The sequence below is a fragment of the Crassostrea angulata genome, chromosome 3 (assembly GCF_025612915.1).
Source record: "Crassostrea angulata isolate pt1a10 chromosome 3, ASM2561291v2, whole genome shotgun sequence".
Lineage (NCBI taxonomy): Eukaryota > Metazoa > Mollusca > Bivalvia > Ostreida > Ostreidae > Magallana > Magallana angulata.
Genome location: NC_069113.1, coordinates 16,520,246 through 16,542,643, shown reverse-complemented (window position 1 = coordinate 16,542,643; position 22,398 = coordinate 16,520,246). Strand labels below are relative to the sequence as shown.

Sequence of the window (22,398 nt, the reverse complement as noted above, 5' to 3'; positions counted from 1 at the left end):
GATTGGCCATGTACCGGTACATGTCCAGTACTAATTGAATAAAGACAAAATACATTTGTTTTGTTTTACTGAGCTATGATAGATGAAGGCCATGTGCTGTGCACTGTGCATGTTGATTTTAAGTGGTAAATATAAAACAGGAATGGTGTTTTTAGTGTTTACATGAAATCTTTTTACTGCTAAAGGTTGAGCACTTTAAATCTAATGTGTTGAAGTCATTATCTTTATGAGGTATGAGCGTTCTCTTGTTTCGTGTACAAATGAGATTCTTTGAAGTTAATGTTCATCTTCATTTTCAGGTTAAAAGTAGATGCCTCTGAACAGTGGAAGAGAAAGCAGATCTACACAACGATAAGACTAATGGATTGATGTCCATCCAAAACACTTACGGACTGATTCTTACGGCAACGAAAATGGCATGGAAACACAAACAAAACGCACTTTAGACATTCCTCTGGAACTTAAAAAAACAACTTCAAGAAAACTACCATAACTGAGTACTTTCTAGTTTAAGTTGGATTCTACTTTCAAAAAAGAGAGGGAATATCAAATTTCGATCAAAATGAGCTTCAATAAGGAAAAATCCTATGGCGGAACCAACCTCCTAGATTCACCGTCTGAGGCGAAAAGACGGCGAGTGGTGGGAGATGATATGTCTGTGACGAGTACGTTAAGTAGTCTTGGAGACAGTCGCTCGCACTCCCCTACTTTTTCGGAGACGCTGGACGACAGTTTCCTAAGCACACCTGGAAACTCTCCGGCGACAACATTGAAACTAAAAGAAAAATTTCGAGTCAAATATGGTAGAACAGAGTTCATATCTACCATTGAACAATACCTTTTGGATAAAGATATCATTGAAGCTTGCCAGGTAAGGTATATTAAGGATGCATTAAAATTGTAACCTATAAAAATTATTTGCTTTAATGAATTATCAAAAAAAAACATGAAGCAAAACAAGTTCCCAATATCTTGCTCAAAATTCCCCCTTCTGCACTGAAATGAATTCACCCTGGTTTTTTGATGGAACAGTTAATGGGCATTTATGTAATATTAATCGCATTAATTGTGCATGAGTATGCATATTGTTTGGTCTCTCTACGCTGAGCCAGGTAATAATGGGGAATTCTAGTCCACCAAATCAATACAAGCTCTGGGCATTCTCTCCTAGATTGTGTGGATGGCAGAGGGAGATAAACTTCATTGCCTGATTCATCAAGTAGATGCCCATTGTAGGGTCCCAAATGAGTGCTACCTAAGTTTAAGTGTGATCTTTCCTAATTATCAATATGTTATCAATACTTCTTTTACAACAGAGAATTCCATTATCAAATAAGAAGATTTTGCTTGATGCAGAATGTACCTACAGGCTCTGATATTTTCTACTGCCAATAACTAAGCATGTAAATTATCATAAAGTGTATCTGCTAATGGTCATATTGAGAACTCTAATGCAAACGTCATTTTCAGACACCAAATGCCTTTGACACCTGTTTGATGTTAAAAATAATCGAAGTTTCTGTTAGCAACAATGGACTTAATCATTTAAGTGTCAGCTAATGTTGTGCAAGTCATGAGCTTGAAATGCGCTGAGCCTTCTACATTTTCAATCTTGAAAAAGAATTTTCAAAGTAGTCAATAAGATATGGTACAAAATGAAAATTTTAAAACTTTAATTCTGATGAACTTTCATTCCAACTCGGGTTTCCCATACAAGCTGACTTCTTTTATTTTATCATTGCCTGTTCATTGAAAATCACATGACAGTTTATATGATGTGATATTGCAGTCTCCAGATGACGTAGAGGATGTAGACGGCAACAAGAAGGTTTCACTGATGGAGTTCCGCCAACAGTACCGAGAGCTCTCCCAGTGGCTGACCAACGTCCAGAGGGTGGCCCACAAGTCACTGGTGTCCCAGATGCTCTCGGAGAAGTATTTAGCACAGGTTGGTACATGTAGGGTGGACAACAAGTCCTTGGTGTCCCATATGCTATCAGTAAAGTACTTGTGCCCTTTAGAACACATGGTATGGTTTATAAAGCTTACATCATCTGTTAGAAAAATTTCTTAGATAAGAAGCCAAGATCAATTAGTACATGCACAGGAGGAATCTTTCTTCATTTGTAGATTGCATAATATCCAGTGATTTTTACCTGATAAAAAAATGTATTGGGAATTCCTATAAATGCTGCATTGCATCAAATGCTGACACTAAGTATGTAAATTATCCTCTTATCATAAATAGAACATATATATGACGTAAAATTAAAAAAAAAGTAAAATGTGCTGCATCTTAAAAATAAAGACCAAATGTTAAAGATACCTTGCTTTCATACAGTGATACAGCTTAAGAGTATATGCATGATACAATGATGGTAAACTGGATATTAACTGTACCTGTATGTTGCAGAGCTTCTTATGAAGGCAAATGTTATAGGATCAACTCCGATCAAGTATTTGCGATTCATGCTGATCAGTATTATTAGAACTCAATGTGTATCTGATACAGTCTTTGTATTGCTGCCCGCTACATTGCTGGATATCAATAAACTATTAGACAGGAAAATGCTGAAACATGAAGGTATCATATTGACATGGGTAGTGCTCAGAAGATTTAATATGAAGAGGCTGTTGTGATGTACTATCCCTGCAATAAGTAAACTGACATTACTGCTGCAATGAGAAAATTAATAGCAACCATGATATCAAGTTGTAAAAAACCCAATAAAGCCCAAATTAATTCTTTGAACTCTGCCTGAACCTTGTGTCTTAGCCATCCTAGCCGTGAGAAATCATCAGTCATCATTAATATTTACACTGCCCTATTTGTACTTTATTGATTGGCTGAATTCTCTTGAAGTCTCCCCCTGTCATGGTCCCTATCGGAGGGACGGAGTGTGTGAGTCACTGAGGCTGAGGGGTAACAAGACCCAGGGGGAAACTGTTGATATGATTACTGTTAACAGCACTGTTGCTTGGTTCTTTATCCTTTCAATAATTTGGCGTTGGGTTTATTTGATTTTACAGATGCATTATATTGAGGAGAAAAGAAATTCACACACAATTTACAGTGCAAAAAAATAGGCATATTTAACCAGCTGCAATGGTCCCTACTTTATTCCTTCCTGGTCTTTCTCTGTCTTTACCGTTTAGTAAATACGTGTGTGATTGAATTGTCAGACTTGTAATGCTGCTATTCATGTAACTGGGCACCTTTATATGACACTTCCTCCATAACCTTAAACCTGCTGATCTATTATGACTTGGATAGTATGTTATTTCAGCAATTAAGTGTCATTACTGAGTCGGTACTGGGAGACTCTAAACCTCTGTAGCTGGCAGGTACAATGTATGGCTCATTTGACAGGTTTACTCATGTAATCACTACGACAGGATAAAGCCATGAAATTGAAATTCAATAGCTCTGTACCAATACAGGGGTGAAACATGAATGATTTTGTGACATAAAACATTTATATAGTGCAAAGTTGAATTGAGGTCACATGTATTGAAAGTTTTTCATATTATTTTCGTTAACTGTACTGTAACGTGTAGTTTTCGAAATGCCTGTATTTTATTGAGTCATAAAATAGATTTGTTGCCCATATGTTATTGCAATAGGAAGCGTTGAAAAAAAGATTCAATCTAGAGAGCTTTTTACCTATGAAATGTTTTCTGCATTGCATGTATCGCACTGGTTCACCAAATTTGTCTTACTTTAAATATGAAAGAAAATAAGCATTAATGCAGAAAATGGCAGTATAGCCTATCAGCATATGATAATGATGAAGTTTTTAATTACATTACAATCTAGCTACAAAATAAATTAAGATTTTTGAGAGCCTAAAAAGGTTTGGGGAAGAGGTTTACAAGATGTTGTGAATGTTATATGCATAAAAGAAACTTAGGTATAAGCCATATGAATGGGGGAAAATAAAAACTTTGTTGTTTTTTACATTTACAGAGCAACAATCTAGACCTCCTTAACAAGTCTCTGACCAGGCGCAAATCTTTCCTGGACTATGCGAAACAGCTCCTTCACCGTGAGCCAAACCATAAACAGGAAATCGATGAAAGGGTCAGCTGCCTTAACAAGATGTGGAGCACACTGGAACAAGATGTCAGTGGCAAGGCCATGTGGCAGAACACGGGGACCATGATTACAGGTCAGTCTGTCAAAGAGAGATAACTGTGATGTGTTTTGTCCTATGGATTAGAAAAGATAACTCTTATTGGTATGTTTTTGCAACTACAGTTGTCTTTCTTGCTCGTAGATCTTGAAATGGACTTGAAGACCCTGAGAGCCTGGCTAACAGAGACTGATCACAAGTTGTTTTCGATGTCGTCCGATTTCCTGAAGTCGGATGATGAGTTGAAAGAATGCCTGGATGAACATAAGGTTAGTATTGATTTTGACAGAAATGACTGTTTTGACAAGAGATCAGTCAATAAAGAAACTGAACCAGTACTGTAGGACTAATCCTTAAAAATGTGTGGGAAGGTTGTACAGCACTTATTATATATATCTGGATGTGCATAGTTAAGGTAATAGGAATTAAATGTTTGTGGGGTGTTGTTTTACCATAGATATTTTTAGATGGATATATAAAATCAACAAAAATTGCAGTAGTAAATGAACTGATAAATTTCTGTGTTTGCTCTCTTCTTCCAAAATATCAGAATCAAGTTTTTATCACTTGAAACAATTGCATTAGACTTAAAAACTAAACCGAAATGCAAATTGTTGACTATCAAGGAACCTTTACAGTTGATAAAGCAGATCATAACAAGATGTTCATTGTTAATTGAGCACAGTGGTAAAATGTGACCTTTTGTTTGGGTTAATGATGAAAATGAACTGGCATTGAATTTTGAATTATATATGCACTCACTGAGAAAATAATGATGCAAATGTTTGTCAATGAGCACAATGACAAGATTAGTAGCTGACAGGACTGAAATCAACAAGGGCAGCAACTCCAACAGATTTAACCAAAACAACTTGTAATACCCTAAACAATAAAAACGGAAAATAAAATTTAAAATTTTGAGCTCAAACTCTGTCCAAGTCCGTTGAAATCTTAAAGAAACAAAATAAAGAAAATCATAGGAAAAATTTACACAAATGATCAATAAATTTCACTTTAGCTTCTTTGTGCACCCAGATTCCTGAGGGGTCCTTTGACCCTAGCCTCTTACCAAATTAGTTTGACCACAACCTTATCGTTGCTAATATTCCTTGATGTAAATTCTGTCTTTTCATGTCTCATGTATGTTTAGAGCCGTTTTAAGGAGAGTTTGGCTTTTCGGTGGGATGTAACTATCTAGTTGATCATCAAAACAAGCTGTCCAATGTTCAGATTAATTAAGAGGAGCTCATCAATATTACCTGGTAATAAACTTTCAAAATCTGTTATGTTGTGGAAATTAATGCTGTTTCAACTGAAATGTACAGCCTGGATGAAGTCAGATAAGTGTTTTCATATCTATTAGCCAATGGCTTGACTGTTAATGATGATTATAGACTCTATCTCGTCTAATAAGAGTTTGACATAACCTGCAAAAAGTCCAAGCTGTTGTTAAAACAGTTCAATGATTACCTATACAAGCTTGCAAAAATGACATGCTGTGAACAGAAAAAAGCAGGTAACCATTTCAATATTCGCATTTGTGACGTCAACACCAACCCATTCATCAGCCTGCATAAAATGCCATTCAAGTTTTGTTGAATAACATAAGATTAATTAGAATATTAGAAAGGTAAACATAATGCACATTAATAATCTTGTAAATAGAACAAAAAGAAAGTCCAAAGTTTATGTTTAAATATTTAAAGCTCGTACAGAAAATTAATGGTATTTAACTTTTATTTTACATTGTGCAAGCTAAATGGCAAACATGTGCAAAATCACACCAACTAAATCCTATTGATCAGACTTATTATTGATCCTGTGAGTCAATTTAATGCACTAATGCAAACAGTTGGCATCGCCTGGTGCAGGTCGATCAGGCCTTGAAGGGGTGTAGATTTATCTCCCTTTGATAACAGCAGATGGGATGTTTTTAATGTTTTTCTTCCGAAATAGGTCTGTACATTGTTCAGTATCTTAAAAGTTTTTTTCTTTCATTGGAATTATTGACAAATGAAATATTTCTTAGGTATTTTCCGTGTTTTACCTTAATACCTTATCTTGCATTGTGAATGTTGTAGTTTACTCATAGACCATTGTCTTTTCCTCTAATCCATATCAAGTATGATAAATGTGGCAGATATTTGCTTTTAAAATGGACTTTTCATTGTTATAAACCATGAATGGATTTTCTTTTAAATGGCTAATGGGCTTAAATTTTGAAATAATGATAATGTATTCCAGTAAATTCAGATTGGAGTTTTATTATTATCTAGATGACGATGATTGAAAGCCGGTACTGATGAAAGTGATTGGAATTTAAGTATCCAGAATGGCAATTTTATGCTAGGTTGATGTTAATTAAAGAGGCTGTTAATGTTATGTACCAACTCAGGTGTGTCTGATGTGGTTTCCATGGAGATTATCTATCTGTACCCCCATGGTTGAGTGAATTGCTGTAAAATGTTAATGTCTTTGTGGGGTGCTTGTGTACAATAAATAATGTTGGTCATGTATGTATATACCTGTAGCGCAATGCATGAAGTTTGTACATAAATGTGACCTATGTGATGTATTGTCAAGGTCAGTTGATTCATCATACAGTGATGCTTTTGGGTCAATGCCATATACATGTATATACTCATTACATTCCAGGGTATGCATACTCTTCATAAATTTTGTGTCAATTAAACAAAGCCAATTAAAAAACCCAATAAAAATACGAAGCTTTTTGTTTGATCATGGAGTTGTGACGTTTGACATCCTCAAATTGAATAAAAACAGAAGTGATTTATCATGTAGGTGTTTAAGTATTTCTGAGATATTGTTAACTAGACAAGACACAGGCCTAGAGATAGCTTTTCACAGGTGAAATATTTATAATGGCACAATGTCGCAAGTCATTAGACCATTGACAAGATGATTTTTTAGCAGTGACGAGTCAGGAAATAATTACTTTAGTTTGCACAAATTACATGACAGTCGAGAGCAGGGACCCTGTTCCATGTTCAGAACTACAGAGCGATTTTTAGTCTACATTAGATAGATACATAATGGAAACAGCTGAAGCTCTATTGATTGATTAACATGGCCCAGTTCTGTGATTGTGTGTAAGCTTACCAAGAACTTCGTAGGCTGAGAGGCCGAAGGACTGGAATCAGTCATACAGTTACTGTGTTTCAAAGGACAGGATCAGATTTATTAAAAGGACTCTGCTTTGAGTCATTTTGCTCAAATCACAGTTTGATATTGTTTGGATTAGAGGAGATTTTATGGTGTATTGTGTTTATTCAGGACCGATATTATTTGATGTGGATAGAGTTTGTGATTGTATTCAGCGTGGATGGTTCGGATCTCTAAAAACATGTTTCCTACCTAGGCTCGTGATTGAAAGAAGAACAAGTGGGAAATGTTACTGTGAAAGGTAGAGTTCTTATGTCGTTTTGAATAATAAGTTGTATGTTTAGTCTACAGTGGTTTGGTAACTCGGTGCAAGTCTGCGGTCATGTTTGACTGAAGCCGGTATAAAGTCATGCCTGAAGGCATTGACACAGAGTGAACGGAATAGGAAAAATAAAAAACGAGGGAGTATATGCAGGAGAAACAGAAAGAACTAGAATTCCCATTAACTTGCTTCTTCAGAGAGACTGATTAGGGGTAGTAGGGAGTAAATCAATAGTCCAGGTTTATTTGTGGATTACTTTACTGTCCTTTTAGGCTACCACTGTTGCATGTTTCCTGGACATGTTCAGAAGGGGGGATGTGTTTGATGTATGTTTTTCCCTCTATCTCTCTTTCTCTTTTTCATGAATAGATTCTTTGATGTTGATTGCTTGTAGGAATGAGGATAGGCTTTCATGTCAGGGGATGTGGGGATATGCCACATAGGAAAACCCATTGCGATGTAATGTAACTGCTAGAGAAAAAGACATTTATAGTTACAAAAACATAACCACATCAGATTGAACTTCAATTGCAAATATTGATTTAGCTCACTCTTTTAAAGCTTATGCTTCCCCAAGCCTTATTTTATGTCCTTGGGATCATCAACTTTAAGAATAAAACGGAGTTCAGTTAGATGCTTGCATAAATCAATGTTTTGCTTCTTATTTTTGCTATGGGGGAAGGGAAAGACATTTATTATTTGAGTAAGTTACAAAAAAACTTGCTTTTAATGTGGCATTTTGAAATAATATCATGTTCAGTCATTACAATTGTGATGCCAAGAGCTAAGTATATTCAAATCTAGTTTGATGCCATTAGAATTATGCGTGTTTGATATGACAAGAGTGACTATTTGTCAAACTCACAGTGGACAAAACTATTAATAGAAACAGGATCAAATGTATGCAAATGATTTAATACATCAGATATAGCACAAGAAGCAACTAAGCAATAGCTATAAGGAATTGTTTCATCAATGCTGTATATAGGTCAGAATTACTTGACTGCAAAAACCCAGAAGGTGGTGCTTTCAAGCCCCAAATTAAAAGGAGATTTTCATCGTAGGGTCGACAAAGGATGATCAGAAAGTCAGAAAAGAGTGCTATTGTGTTACATGGTAATTAGAGGCCTGTTGACAGAATTTGTTGTCATCATAGGCACAATAGATAGAAACCAAACTGACAAGAATAAACACAGAATGAGGACAAAATGCACATTAGAACACAAATAATGACAAGTTATAAACATACTAACACTGATGCCATAGGGCATTGAGACCAGGCACTGCTAATCATTATTACCATGTGTGAGTTTACACACCATTAGGCCATCTTGTGTAGATAAAGCCCTCAAGTTCTTCACTTTATGACACAAGGACCATAATCGGCTCAAGCTACATAGTAGATAAACAACCAGAAGTGGAGAGGACTATTGCAGACTCTTCAGTCCATTGTTGGCTTGTTGGCCAGGTACGGATGACTGAATGACAAGCAACATGGTACCTTTAAATTGGAGATTTATTTGTGATGTTTATTTATATTGATAACAAGAGGATCAAGTGGCAACAGATCAGAAAGTTTACATCTTTTAGTTTTTTATGATGGGACAAAAAAACACAAAGTTTGTAGATCCACACCTTTTGATTTCTATACTGTGGGGGAGAGATACTTGCATGCATGTCCGTTACCAGATAAAGTGAGAAAAAAGGCAGGTACACAACTGTTATCTAATCAAAGATATGAATCTCATAGCTCAGGTGTGTGTTATTGAGCCCACCTGACAGGTACAAATATTGATGTGTAAGCGGACCCAGTCACAAGTCAACCAAACCCAGTGAGAGTATACACAGGGACAGTCTGGCTGTCTAATGCCAAAGGCTCTGACTGGATCATCACTTGGTTTGTGTTTATTTTTTGCAGTCTTATGAGTGAAAGGTGACTCTATTGCCACAACTAAGGAATATAAACTATTTATCTAGTGTGCACACGACCTGTATGCCAAGAGATTGTATTATTGATTTTCTTCATTTTTTTCCTTATTCATTGGGTGTAAAAAAAAAAAGCTTTTCCACGTGGAATATAGGAATAGAGTGTTTGTATTTACAACAGCTGTGCTTTGTGATCAGGTTCTTTTGTTTCTATGTTCCATGTTTCCTGGATTATAATAGGTCTTACAGGTAATTATTTTCTGTTTTCAATTTTTTAAGGTACGTTTACCATTGTGTGCCATCCTGTTGAGAGAAACTGAAATTCTAGAGGTTGAATAAACACAATAGTATACAAAAAGATTTCACCTGGCTACAAGCATTGGGGTTTTTAAGTGTGAATCTTAAGTATTGGTTTCAACATCCAATTGTGTAGTTTAGAAAGACACATGGAGTTTTTGCTCAATACAGGTTGCAATGTGTGCCACCAACAGAGTTTTCATTCGTTTGCATTAAAAAAAAAGTGCAAAAAAGCTTAAAACCAGCTAATTAACATCTGCAGGTATTAGTCATTGATGTACTTAAAGTTCTCTAAATGTAGCAGGTTATTAAAAAGAATTCATTGTAGCGGTGTGTTACCTGGTTTTTTGAGGAAGTATTTGATTTCAAAATAAATCAGAAAAGTTAGGTCAGGTAACAAAGGAGTTTATTTCTGGAGAGTTTAAATGGAGTTTGTGGTTTTTATCCCTTCAATGTAACAAAAATGTGCAAAATATTGATCTCAGGGGTCAGAATGTTTTGGAGGAAAAGCAAACATGAGACAGGGTGGAGCTTGTTTTCATGGAAACATTTATTAGCTTAGCTAGCATAACATTGAATTGTAGAATGAAAGGCTTTGGCTAATGTAAGTTTTACAAACCATTTAATGGGATCTTGCATATACATGTTATCAGCCCTCAAAAGACTATAAACTAAGAGAGATTTTAGAAATACAAAGTATATTCAAAGGTAAATTTTTAGGGTTTCAAGATTTAACATAAATTAAGTCTATGATCATTGTTCAAACACATTATATCCCTATTCATGTTAATTCAGGATCTTGATAAATTAAAACAAGGCATCCATAACAGGATATTGCTGGGGGGGGGGGGGGGGTTCATTGCATGGAGGAAAAGGGTTGTTATTCTTTTTTATGATTTGAGTACTTGTATTTCTATATCATTGATTAGATAAAACATGAAATTTACAATCCTTTTTAAACTGAAAGTTGAAATTTTATTTACACCTCTGATCGAATGAGAATTGTGTCTGTTTGGAATTCTAACATCTGTTCACATAATTCTGTCAATATTATTCGACAGAAATATTTGGCCCTCATTTATTCTTGTACATAGTTACAAAGTTTCCTTTTGTATGTTTGATTTTTTTAAAAGGAAAGTGCAATTGTTGGAGGGTATGTAAGCTTTTATCAAAGGAGATTTTTTAGGAAAAGTCAACTGACTGATAGAGGCAAGTTTCTGGCTTGCGTAAATGGTCTAGCACTTTCCTTTATACCATATATAGTTGGCTAGTATCATAGTTATACGGTTAGACAGAGGGATTCCGATTGATATGTATCACAGTAGTTGTCAAGTACCTTTGTTCTGTAATGATTTTCAAGTCATTATTACGGTATATGGCAGTTGAGATTTATCTTGCATAACCCCTTACTGGTCTTGATGTTTGAATTTGCCATTATCAAGGAGCAGGAATTGAGCTTATTTAATGAACTGACACACTGATGATCTATGATGGAGACTAGTAAATAATGAACTTATTGACATAATGATTGTGAGCTAATAGCTGAATTAATCTGGCTCCATTTTCCACCTGTGCCAAAGACTTCCACAAAAGAAATGGAGCCAATATAGCATCATGGGTCTGTAATACTCAGGTGTTGGAGGGGCTAACAAGGTGTTCTTATGTCACAGTACCATGTGAAGTACATCTGTTATGTAATCTTATAAATCAGCTTTCACTCACTGCATTTAATCTCCCTCATGGGATTTATAGATTTTATTAAAGTTCTGGTCAAGGAAGACTTGTACAAGGCACTTCAGTGGATTATCTGGCTAGGACTTAATGAAGCAGAAGTGTGTTTTGACCAGCTCAGTAACTGAAGAGAAAATTTTCTCTCCTGATAAATTGTAACAGGATTCATTCTCCAGGTATCCATTGATTATTTTTTTGTTGTCGGTGTTGACACGTGGCTTCAAAGCGAAGAGTTGACGGAGCTTTTACAGTAATTGTGTGGTAACGGAGTGAAATACGGGATGCTGCATGCATAATGTCTCACCTGTGTCTTTGTCTTCTATTGCGTGGATATTCACTCCATCAAAGCCTCTCACAATGGCTGCTTTAGCCAGGATGTCAATTGCCTGGGATCACTAATTTTGTTACTTTTTTATGGAATCGTTTGATCAATATTGTTATGTTTTATGGCAAACCCCAAGTGTTGGATGTGTTTATCATGGCCCTGTAATTGTGCTGTTGAAATATTGATAAGTCTTGTTTGATTTCTTGGATTATTGGGTTGACAAAGTTATTAGCAGAACTGCATTGTATGAAGATTGTGCTAGTATAATGAGTTAAGTATGCACCATATGTGTATTGTTTTGCCTTATAACAAAGCCTAACAGGTACTAGATATGGCTTAAAACGGGAGGACGAATTTTAGGTGTCTGTAAAAATTATCATGGCAGTATTTGAATTCTTGATATGAACTAATTACTGTTAGATTTCTGATATTTTATTATTTTTATTTCAGATACTACAGAAAGACATAGAGTCAAAAAATCGTAACATCAGTGCAGTTCTTCGCTTGAGTGAACTTCTTCACAATGACCTTGAGGAGTCAATCAAGCATGAAGTTTTCCCTCTGCAACAATTGGCCCTTGATCTACAGCAGAAGTGGCATGAGATTTGGCTTGAATCTTTAGAAGTTCAATGCAGGCTGGAAAATGCCCTGAAAGGAGGCAAAAAGGTTTGTATTAATAGATTGGTCTATAAATTCATAAATCTACATTATTGTTAATGAAAACCCCATTAACATGATTGAATGATGATCCTAAAGATAAAGGGCTTACATATATCTTCAGAAATGTTGGAGAAAGCTATTGACGAGTCCGGATTAGATCAGTATTTGATTGTTTTTTTTAAGACTTGTTTGTTTAGAGTTGAAACATGGTGTACATGATGTATGCAGAGATTAAGATTACAGGGTAAGCAGATGAGTTAGGCCGTTAGGATAAATAAAGTTTTATTTAGCTTAAGGAGAAATCAATGGCAATTTGACTGTTTTAATAGTTGCATTAGTAATAATTGTGGCAGGGTAATGGAAGGGAATTGACTTTTAATGGAAAGTGTACTGATAGAAAAGGAAGTCGGTATGATACACAATGATGACCAGTGCCGGTCTTTCAGTGAGCTACATGTCTCTATCAGTCAAGAAAACAGTTATTTGCAATAAGGTAGACACTAACTGTCCATGTAAAGTATACAGGCATGTTATGGCTATTGAGTTGAAATGTTTTTAAAAGCAGGTGAAATCATTAATGTATTCAGTTTGATTTTTTTTCCTAAGCTATTGATGTTGAGTGAATCGATCTTTCAATTGTATCTTAAGTCAAGTCACATTGATTTATGGTTAATATGACGAAATAAAAGCAAACCAATTTTTTTTTAAATGTCAATTTTTAAAAAAAAATGAAAGATATAAGATGCATTGATTAAAACTTGAAGGAAAAAATCAATACCTCTTAACAGATCTACTCTCAATAAAATCAATACTTCATCAGGATTTTTAATCACTTATTTGCATGTCGTATATCAGACAGAACTCAGAAGCAGGAAATTGTAAAAAAGCGAGAGAGAGAGAAAAAAAAAGCGAAAAGGGAAGAAGAAAGAGTTACGTAATACAAATTTGATGAGTTGTGCAGGTAGTCATGTAAAATCTCTATGGCAACACAGCCATCTTGATAATGTGGTGCACGGCACTCTTTATTATCCAGTTCATATGAAGAACTAACTAAACAAACAGCTCGATTTTTGCTGTTATTGTTAATCAGTTATAGATTGCCATATAATGAATATCAGATAGCTGTATTATGCAATATTTGACATTTAATTTTATTTTTTTTTTGGTATTAAAAAAAGGGGGGGGGGGGGTAGCGAGTAGAGAGCCTTTGTTGTTTGCTTTTTTTCCCGTTTTTAAAAAAATCGTCTGCAATATGTCACGTACCTCGCGGCATGTCGAGCATGCTGTTATGGGACTGTTCTCTCTAAAGCTTGTTCCCTCAATAGGTTGTGCTTTCAACTTCAAAAACATGAAGGGAAAAAAGCATTTTACAAAAATATGCATTAATTATAACTAAAGCAAATCTGAAAATAATAACGCAAGGTAATTATAACAAAATGTCTGCTACTGAAAGATTTTATCAGGTTTTTATGTGCATTCTCTTTTTTATAAAGTCTGCCATGAATTTCATCTCTATCATAACATCACTTTTCTAATAACTACTGTATAAAGTGAACAAAATGGCTTATAGGGTCTCTTTAAAGAAGATTTTACATGCATTGATAACATTGTGAATTAATCAGGATTTGTTCTCTTTATATGCCCAATGGGATACTGGATTATTTCTGGTTTGTTTATGACTAAAGCTGTAGTATGAAGAAGTATTTTGTAATTCATAGTGACCAGGTGTTAATACTAGAGATACACATATAGAATTCATGTGATAAAAATATTGACCCAGGTTATTTAAGAAGAAATAACAAACTCAGAAGCAATAGGTACTTGAGTGAATACTTGGTTTCCTTTAAAGGTTTAAAAACTAGCGAAAGTTTCCATCAGATTAACAAAACAAAGAAAATTATATTGTGATTTAAGTATTGGCTGTTTGTTTTCATAATTAAAATTTAGCAACTTCAAGCAAAATTCCAAATAAATGTGTCCCATTAAGTTTTCAAGTTGAAAAGGAAACAATGTCAGTCGAAATTTTGATGTGTTCTTAAAAATCTCTTTTCCTTGTTTTTTCCAGAATGAATTATCACCAAATACTTATTTAAGTGGCTGGATACCTACCCACTTCTCTGAGGAGAATGACCCAGGACGGCTGAATCTCTCTTCAGACGACAGTTTCCAGACTCTTCTGCCGCGTCAGGCAGACCTAGTGGAATCTCCGCCTTATGATTGCTTCCTGTCCAGTGACAACAGTGGCAAGGACAGTGCAGTGGTCAGTGAAGTGGAGATTAAAATGTCCTCAGAGTGCAGCGACTCTGACCTTGACATGCTGAGAAGGTCACATCAGAGGTCAGAGACTCGGGACATTGGATACAGCAGTGGCACTTCGATATCTCCATTTGCGGTTGGTCACACCAGTACGGAATCCGACTGTGATGATATCAAGAAGCTCATTGATAATGTGGAGAATCTAGTGGGGGAGAAACAGAAATCTCCACCCAGGCAGAGGAAATCTGAGAGCCCTCAGAAAAAGAAGGGCCCGATCAGTTCCTGTGACGCCAGTAGTGAGGACAGTGACGCCTCACTGGAGGAATTCTCGACAGCCTCAGACGATGCTGAGGGACTGTACGACAGTGTGTTGGGAGGGTTAGAGTACAACTCGGATGTATCTCTGCCCAATAACCTCCCAAAGTTATATAATACTGCCAAGCTTAGGCAGAATGGTAAGAAAAAGAAGGATCGACCATGGAGTGCGATCCAAATCAAAGAGTCAGATGATGACTCGGTGACCTTTTCAAGGTCAGACACAGCCGTGGAACAACTCAGGGATGCTCTGGACAGTCCCACTGGACGAAACACCCTGCCACGAGCTGGAGCCAAGAGAAAGCTGTATGAGGCTGAGGCAGCTTACAACTCGGAGTCAGGAGGCTCAGGTAAATATAGGTAAAATCAGATAAAGATAGGTGTCCTCTTACATTGATTCAGGAGGCTCTGGTTAATTACAAACAAAAAAATCAGTATCACAGATTACTCTTACGTTGAAAAAAGACCTAAGCTTAGTATCTGCAATTGTTATGTATTGATTTTCAAAGTCTTTTATTGTGCAGGATCTGATGATTATGCTACTGCCCACAGTGAATATCTTGTCTCGGAAGAAGATGAAAACATGGCTAGCACAGCCTCATTCTCAGAACCTACCTGGGATAATTACCATCAGGTTGGAATCAATATCAATTAAACTTGACCTTTGCAAAATTGAAATTGCAATTCTTGAATTCAGTGAACTCACTATCAATTTATTCTTGATGAAAAAGTAGGAGTATATAAAGAAATACATTTTATAAATGTTTAATTGTAATGAAATATATTTTAAAGTCCTAGATTCAAAAAAAAATTAGTGTTATTCACAATTTACCATACATTGTTAAGTTCAATATGAAATTTACTGCAAATTGATGCAAGAGAATGAGAAATAATGAAAAAAGGTAACTAAAATTAAGGTATCATAATGTTTCTGCTAGAGAGTATAACATAATAAATGCATATAAACAGCTTTAATGGAGGCAGTAGGAGAGAATGAAACAGTTTCCATTACTTTACAGGTATACACCTCACTGGGTGAGGAGGAGGAGCAGCCTTTGACGTGGAGACCTCTAGAGGAGGACTTTGAATTTGATGAGGACATTCCCCAGTACTCGGCCACTAATGTCCCTCTGTCCGAAAAGAAGAAAGTATCCAGACCCAAACTGGTAAACCTTTGAAAAAAGTCCTATCCTACAAGCCTAAAACATGTTTCTTTTGACTATATAAATTATAAGATGATTTAACTGATGTTATAGATACAAAAGATGATGTTGCTTTTCTTTTCGTTTGTAGGTCAGTCAGGGCAGTAGACCAGGGTATGATAGTGACTCAGACTTGGAGGACCTTAATTGTTTCATTGAGGACTCCATTGGTCAGCTAAAGATCGCCGATCACTATCTGAAAAAGAAGAGCAAGGAATTCATTGGAACAGGAGTGGAGATCAACACAAATAAATACGTAGGTGAACATTATATAAATATTGCTTGTTTGGGAAGATAACAGTTGAAATTGACACCCCGGAAAAACTGGACCGGAGGTTGACAATGGTTTTCGAGGGGTGTCAATTTTAACTGTTACCCTCCCAAACAGGCACTATTTATTTTATCATACTGAGTGTGTTGATTTCAGAGAAAATTTTAATGCTTTTATATAGAAATGACGTGAATTCTACGGTGAACCGTACGCGCATGTAACAATTCTTTGTGTTACTCGTTGCTAATGCTGAGGGTAATAGAACGAAATTATCACGTCTAAACCAATCAGACTTCAGTATTTAACATGAAAGTATAATGATAAATGTGAAAGTTGATGCTGTACAAAAGTGCACTGCTAGAGAAAACCAAGTTCTTTTATTGGTCTTGGTCTCAATAGAAAATTAGAGGTTTTGCAGCCAAAGATTTGCAGTAACAGAAAGCAGAGACCTACATAAATAGCTTTATTGATCAGCGAGGACAATTCTCTAGAGATAATTATTAGGAGATTCAACATCGAATGATTCTTATGGGAGTACTTTGTTTCCTACGTCTGCTAGAATAGATGGAATAAACTGAAACTAATCCTGTTGATGAGGTGATGATAGTCCTGATTTGCTGTTAAATTTTTACTTTTATCTGACAGAATGAAATCATCGCCACCTGTGAAACAAATATTGCCTGTCTGAAGAATGTTCTACAGCATCTCAATGAGGATTTCACAGAGGAAGAGATTGACAAAATGAAAGGTAGTTCTCTTTGTTTTGTTAGGACTTTAATGACACATTTTACAGCAAATACATTGTACCTCAATTCTTGCTTTTCACCAGGCGCTAAAAATTCTCTGTTAATTCAATGTAATTATATGACAGAGAAATATTGCTTTATGTTAACTTGTGTTGTTTATTTGTACAGATATCCTGACACAGTGGGAGAGGCTGCATGCCTTTGCCAAGGAACGGCAGTCCGAGTCCAGCGAGTTGTCAATGATGAACAAGTGCCTGGAGGAAATGGAGGCTGAGCTCTCCAGCTGTGACGAGGGAATCAAGGCATTTAAAAGCCTGCGAGATGTTGAACATAGCCTTATCAGCACAAAGGTAACTTGTGAAGCAAATGTTCTCTGATCAGTCTTATAGAGCTATAAATGCAAGAACATGTATAAAAGTGCATCTGTTGGCACAATGTAAGGAAATTCTGCTTATTTCTTCAATGAAGTGGTTATGTACATTTATTAAAAGGAATATTGTCTTTTACATTATTATCGTCTATCACATTCATTATTTTTTCTTGAATGTTGTGTTTGAAATATTGAGGACTGGTGTATAGAATTTTGTGGGGGTTTTTTCCAGCAAAAGTTGGAGGGTCTACCCTATATTGAGCACAAAATCACAGGGCTACACAAAATGTGCAGTGGATTCCAGCTGGATCATCCAGCTATTAATTTACTGTCATTTAGTCAGAAGGTCAACAAGGCTGGCAGTCAGCTCACCAGAACCAAGGATATGTAGGTTTATTTATCAGTCTTTGCCCAAATACATGAATTATCCTTGTATAATCAAATTCAAATTGGCTTAATATGACTTGAAAACTGATTTTGGACAAATTTAGATAGATCAACACCATTTCTCATTGTCAAAAATACAGTTGCATTTTTCCATTTTCTATTATAACAGACTGACAAAGCAGTTGTCAGAGTTGGAAACAGTGTTCCAGATCTGGAGCGACTACAGTGAGAAGAGGAACACTCTTGAGGAGCTTCTGTCCTCAGAGTTTGACATGGATCTGATGATGGCAAACATGCAGAGGGAGGACGCCACACAATACCTCAATGTAGGCTACTAGAAGATTCATATAACAATACAGTGATATGAATAACTTATTTCAAAGTATAGTTATTCCCTCTATGGTTTAAAAGAGAAAGTTTCTCAGCTTTTTCAAAAGCAGAACAAGAGTGTTTAGATTGATATACTAGTACAGCTGTATTGCAATTTTTTAAACAGCTGAATTTTTTTACTTTTAGTCTGTGAATGAAAATCTTCAGAAATATGAGGAAACGTGTGGTCAACTGCAGATACTGCGTGGGCGATTGATGCAGTTTGCGGATGAGCATACGAAGGTGGATATAACCAATGAGACGGCTGATATCCAGGACCGGATGCTGGAGGCCCAGCGGCAGTACAGGACCTTGTTATGGTCAATCAATCAGGGATCAATAGCTACACCAGAAAAGTACGCACCACACACATTTCTTTGTTAATAGAAATGCAGGAATGAAATAGAGACTAAGATTTCCGAGAAAGTTTAAATCAGCTTGAAAAAACTTGTTGAAAAAACTTGTTGAAATTGCATTACTTTTAAGCCCAAAATACTGACAAAAATGGTTGTAAATCTTTTTAGGCCAGAATAATCCTTAATGCATAACATTTATTCAGAACCATTTCCTCCCAAAAAATTCATTTATTTAAGTATGTTTTATGATGTTAAGTTAAACCACAGTGTACCTTTAATGTAAAGAATGTTTATAAATATGGTTGTAAATGGTTATTGTAGATTCCTTTTTTTACGCGAGTACTTAAATCATGCGATTTAACGGTTTTGCATCAAATAATGAGAATATAAAATCGTGGACGCCAAATTTTTTATCATAATTTCAAATAGTTTACATCTGTCTGAAAAATAATTGGGAGGTTTCAAAAATCCGCGAGATGTGCTTCACGCAATTTTCCTCGGATAATAATTCCTCGCGTTTAATTAGGAATTTACAGTAGTTCATCTGTTAATGCATCCCTTTGTGATGAAAAGTTAATATTTTTCCATTTAAACTTCAGGATGAAAACTCAGCAGAGTGACCTAGCGTCCAATTCCACAGCAGCAGCTACAGGTCAGAACAGAACACCGTCCAGGTCTTGGTACCGCTCAGGATACGTAAAGGCAGCGGGGGCATTCGTTATGTTCGGTATTGCCTATCTCGTGGACCCTGATGCTATCAAACGCTTGGGTGATCTCACAGTTACACTTGCACCAGAACTACGATATGTCAATGGTCCACCTCCTATTTAATTTTGTAAAAAAAAAATGACTTTTGTAAATGTTTAGGGTACTTGTAAATATGAAAATGGTTAGGAATGATAAAAAAAATATGAAACCAAAAAAATCTAAAAGGAAAACTATTTTATGATTAGCACATTTTATTAAATATATATTGTTAAGGTTTTTTTTTTTTAGAAAAAAAATAGTCTGTAACAATACAGATGAGTTTGTACATAATTTAATCAGAATTTCATGTACCGGTAATTGATACATATCACAATTGTACTTAAAAACATTACAACAGTGTATTACACTAAATGGACAGCAACTTAAACTAATTTAAATAGTAATTATTTTAACATACGATTTTTCCACCTGTTACTTTTGAATTGCATTTCCTAAAAATCAATAATTTGTATTATAAAGATCTGAATTTCTAATAACATAGGTTCTTAGACTCTAGTGCGAAGTGACTTTCAAATTGATATTAAACACAATCAGTTTAACACTGGCAGCTATTCCACAACAGAGCCCCAAGGCTGGGGGCGTGCCCTGTATGCTATTTATATTTTGTCTCATCAGGTTGTAGATGTCTCTGTGCTATTTGTACATAGCTTATTTATTTTGTTCTGGTATTTTTGTATGACAAGGTCATATATATATATATATATTTTGTGAGACCAAATTTTAGTTGCTCTGTGCCCCTGATCTCAGAGGGACAAGTTCGATCACAGCTGGTCTTGCATTGACATTGTAAGTTGATGCACAAATCAGGGTGTACAATTTATGAAGATGAGTAGCATACTTGAATCAAACTACTTTTATTACATATGAATAATCATTTCCCAGAAGTGATTATATTAGGAGTTTGAAATGTATGCTGATATGGCGAAAACGTGATGCTATTCTTTAATGCTATGTCATGTAATGTTCCATTAGAAGGGTTTGTTATCTTTCTCTCACAGAGAATTGAGATATAAGCCAGTGGAGAAAAATCAAATTCAGAAATGATACCAAGTCAGAAACATGTTTAGAAAAAGTATCAGAATATGAAGAAGAGAAAATAATTTGTGTTTTTGGAAGCTACCGAAATTTTTACCAATTCAGAATAAGAAATTACAAGCAAATACAATGTTAATACAAATGAGAATAAGACATTGCTATAGTGACACCGGGGCATTCAGACTAGAAAGGAGTATTGTGCTTGATTAAAGAACAAATTCTTATAGAAATGGACCCCAGTAGAACTGACACCATCCAGGAAGGCAAAAAGTCAAGGGGTTCAATTGTACATATACATTGACGGACATATCTCGGTGCAGGTGTAATTGTTTCAGATTGATCAGTTCTCGTTGCGTGTCCAAATGGTGCTTAGTTTCTTAAGGTTTCTTCTTTAATGGTTTTTCATTCAATCTGAAGCAATTACCAAAGGTTTATATTTATGCACACTTGTATTCATTCACTTATTCAAGTGCTTTGTATGTATATATACATCCTCATCATGTTTTCTGTATGTTTCTGATTTTCCATTTTTCATCCACAACAGTGTTGTGATATTTTTTTTTTGACTCTTGTTAAGTTTTTGTGGTTTTGTTTTTGATTTCAAAATGTGCAATTTTATTAATTTGTTTTTAGAGTCTAATTTGCTAACCCTATTATGGGATATTTTATACACACTGAGATTATATAGATTTATTACAATTTTTAAGAGAGATTGCAAATTATTTTTGATCATGACCTTTGATTTAGGAAATAAGATTGTGCAAACAGTATCAACTATCACCTGCCAAAACGTGCCATCAGTTTCCTTAACTGCCTGGACACAAGATTCTTTTCTGGTGTTTTATGTTTGCTTATAAAATGAAACTTTTTCATTAAGTGCTATTGAATGTGTCATTCTTTGTATGTAATACATGTATATCAAAATCATCAAGTTTCTTTAATGCTCAAGTTCAAAAATTGTGTACTCCATCAGTTTGTGAAATCTTTTATTTGAGCAGTTTTACAGTTTGTTACATTTTAATAACAAACTTGTCAAGAATGTCTGATAATTGCCTTATATTGCCTATAGGTGACATTTTCCTCACATTTTTAATCCAAAAATCATTTATAGAATATACCTCAGTCATTCGAAAATGACAATTCATGGATGTGTTCTTTGTAATAGACAGGCGTCTATTGGAAGATGAATCTTATGATTTTTTTTACCGCATATACACTGGGTTTGATCCAATTTCAGCCACATGTCAGAGCATTAAAGCTACTTCTTTGTATATATACTATGTTTTCATTTTCCATGTAATTAGTCTACACGGTTTACTTCAGATGTGTACTCTAAAACGACGTAGTGTGTTTGATACCAGGTTCATTCATATCGATTTCATTTCAAATTTGTTTGAATTTTCAGAGTACTAATATTAGGAAAATCTTTATTAATTAAAAAGTAAATTTAAAGTTTGTATTTTTCAGGAAAAAAAATAATAATGCTTTAAAAAACCATTTCTAAAAATGTGTACGAATAAATGAACACTAAAAAATTAAAGGTTGTGGCATTATGTTTATTATATATATGGATAGAAATAAATAATGATAAACCCAAATGTTATGTTTGTTCTATTTTTTATCTAATGGTTGATAGTTTTTACATTTGCGATGACGAGACTTCCGGTTGAAAAGCTGTTATTTTAAAGGGAAACTGATAAGTAGGCTCTAGACTAATAACGTAACCGGATAGGCATGTATCTTCGTGGGGGGGGGGGGGGGGGGGGTCCCTTTTTTCGCAACAATTATTTTTCTTGAATTACATAT

At 35.2% G+C, this 22,398-nt stretch overlaps 1 protein-coding gene across 3 annotated transcripts in view; it reads left to right on the top strand.

The window, feature by feature from the left end:
* The window catches only part of LOC128175693 (uncharacterized), a 28,245-nt gene extending 6,055 nt beyond the window's left edge, over positions 1-22,190 (top strand). For all 3 annotated transcript variants that reach the window (XM_052841512.1, XM_052841513.1, XM_052841515.1), the window contains exons 2-16: positions 300-871; positions 1,790-1,948; positions 3,968-4,169; positions 4,278-4,402; positions 12,308-12,523; positions 14,583-15,438; positions 15,613-15,722; positions 16,108-16,254; positions 16,382-16,546; positions 17,207-17,309; positions 17,476-17,657; positions 17,910-18,064; positions 18,234-18,390; positions 18,581-18,789; positions 19,389-22,190. In XM_052841512.1, the coding sequence (XP_052697472.1) occupies positions 563-871; positions 1,790-1,948; positions 3,968-4,169; positions 4,278-4,402; positions 12,308-12,523; positions 14,583-15,438; positions 15,613-15,722; positions 16,108-16,254; positions 16,382-16,546; positions 17,207-17,309; positions 17,476-17,657; positions 17,910-18,064; positions 18,234-18,390; positions 18,581-18,789; positions 19,389-19,620 (3,327 nt within the window). In that variant the 5' untranslated portion in view covers positions 300-562 and the 3' untranslated portion in view covers positions 19,621-22,190. The remainder of the gene's footprint in view (positions 1-299; positions 872-1,789; positions 1,949-3,967; positions 4,170-4,277; positions 4,403-12,307; positions 12,524-14,582; positions 15,439-15,612; positions 15,723-16,107; positions 16,255-16,381; positions 16,547-17,206; positions 17,310-17,475; positions 17,658-17,909; positions 18,065-18,233; positions 18,391-18,580; positions 18,790-19,388) is intronic.
* The last annotated feature ends 208 nt before the right edge of the window (positions 22,191-22,398 follow it).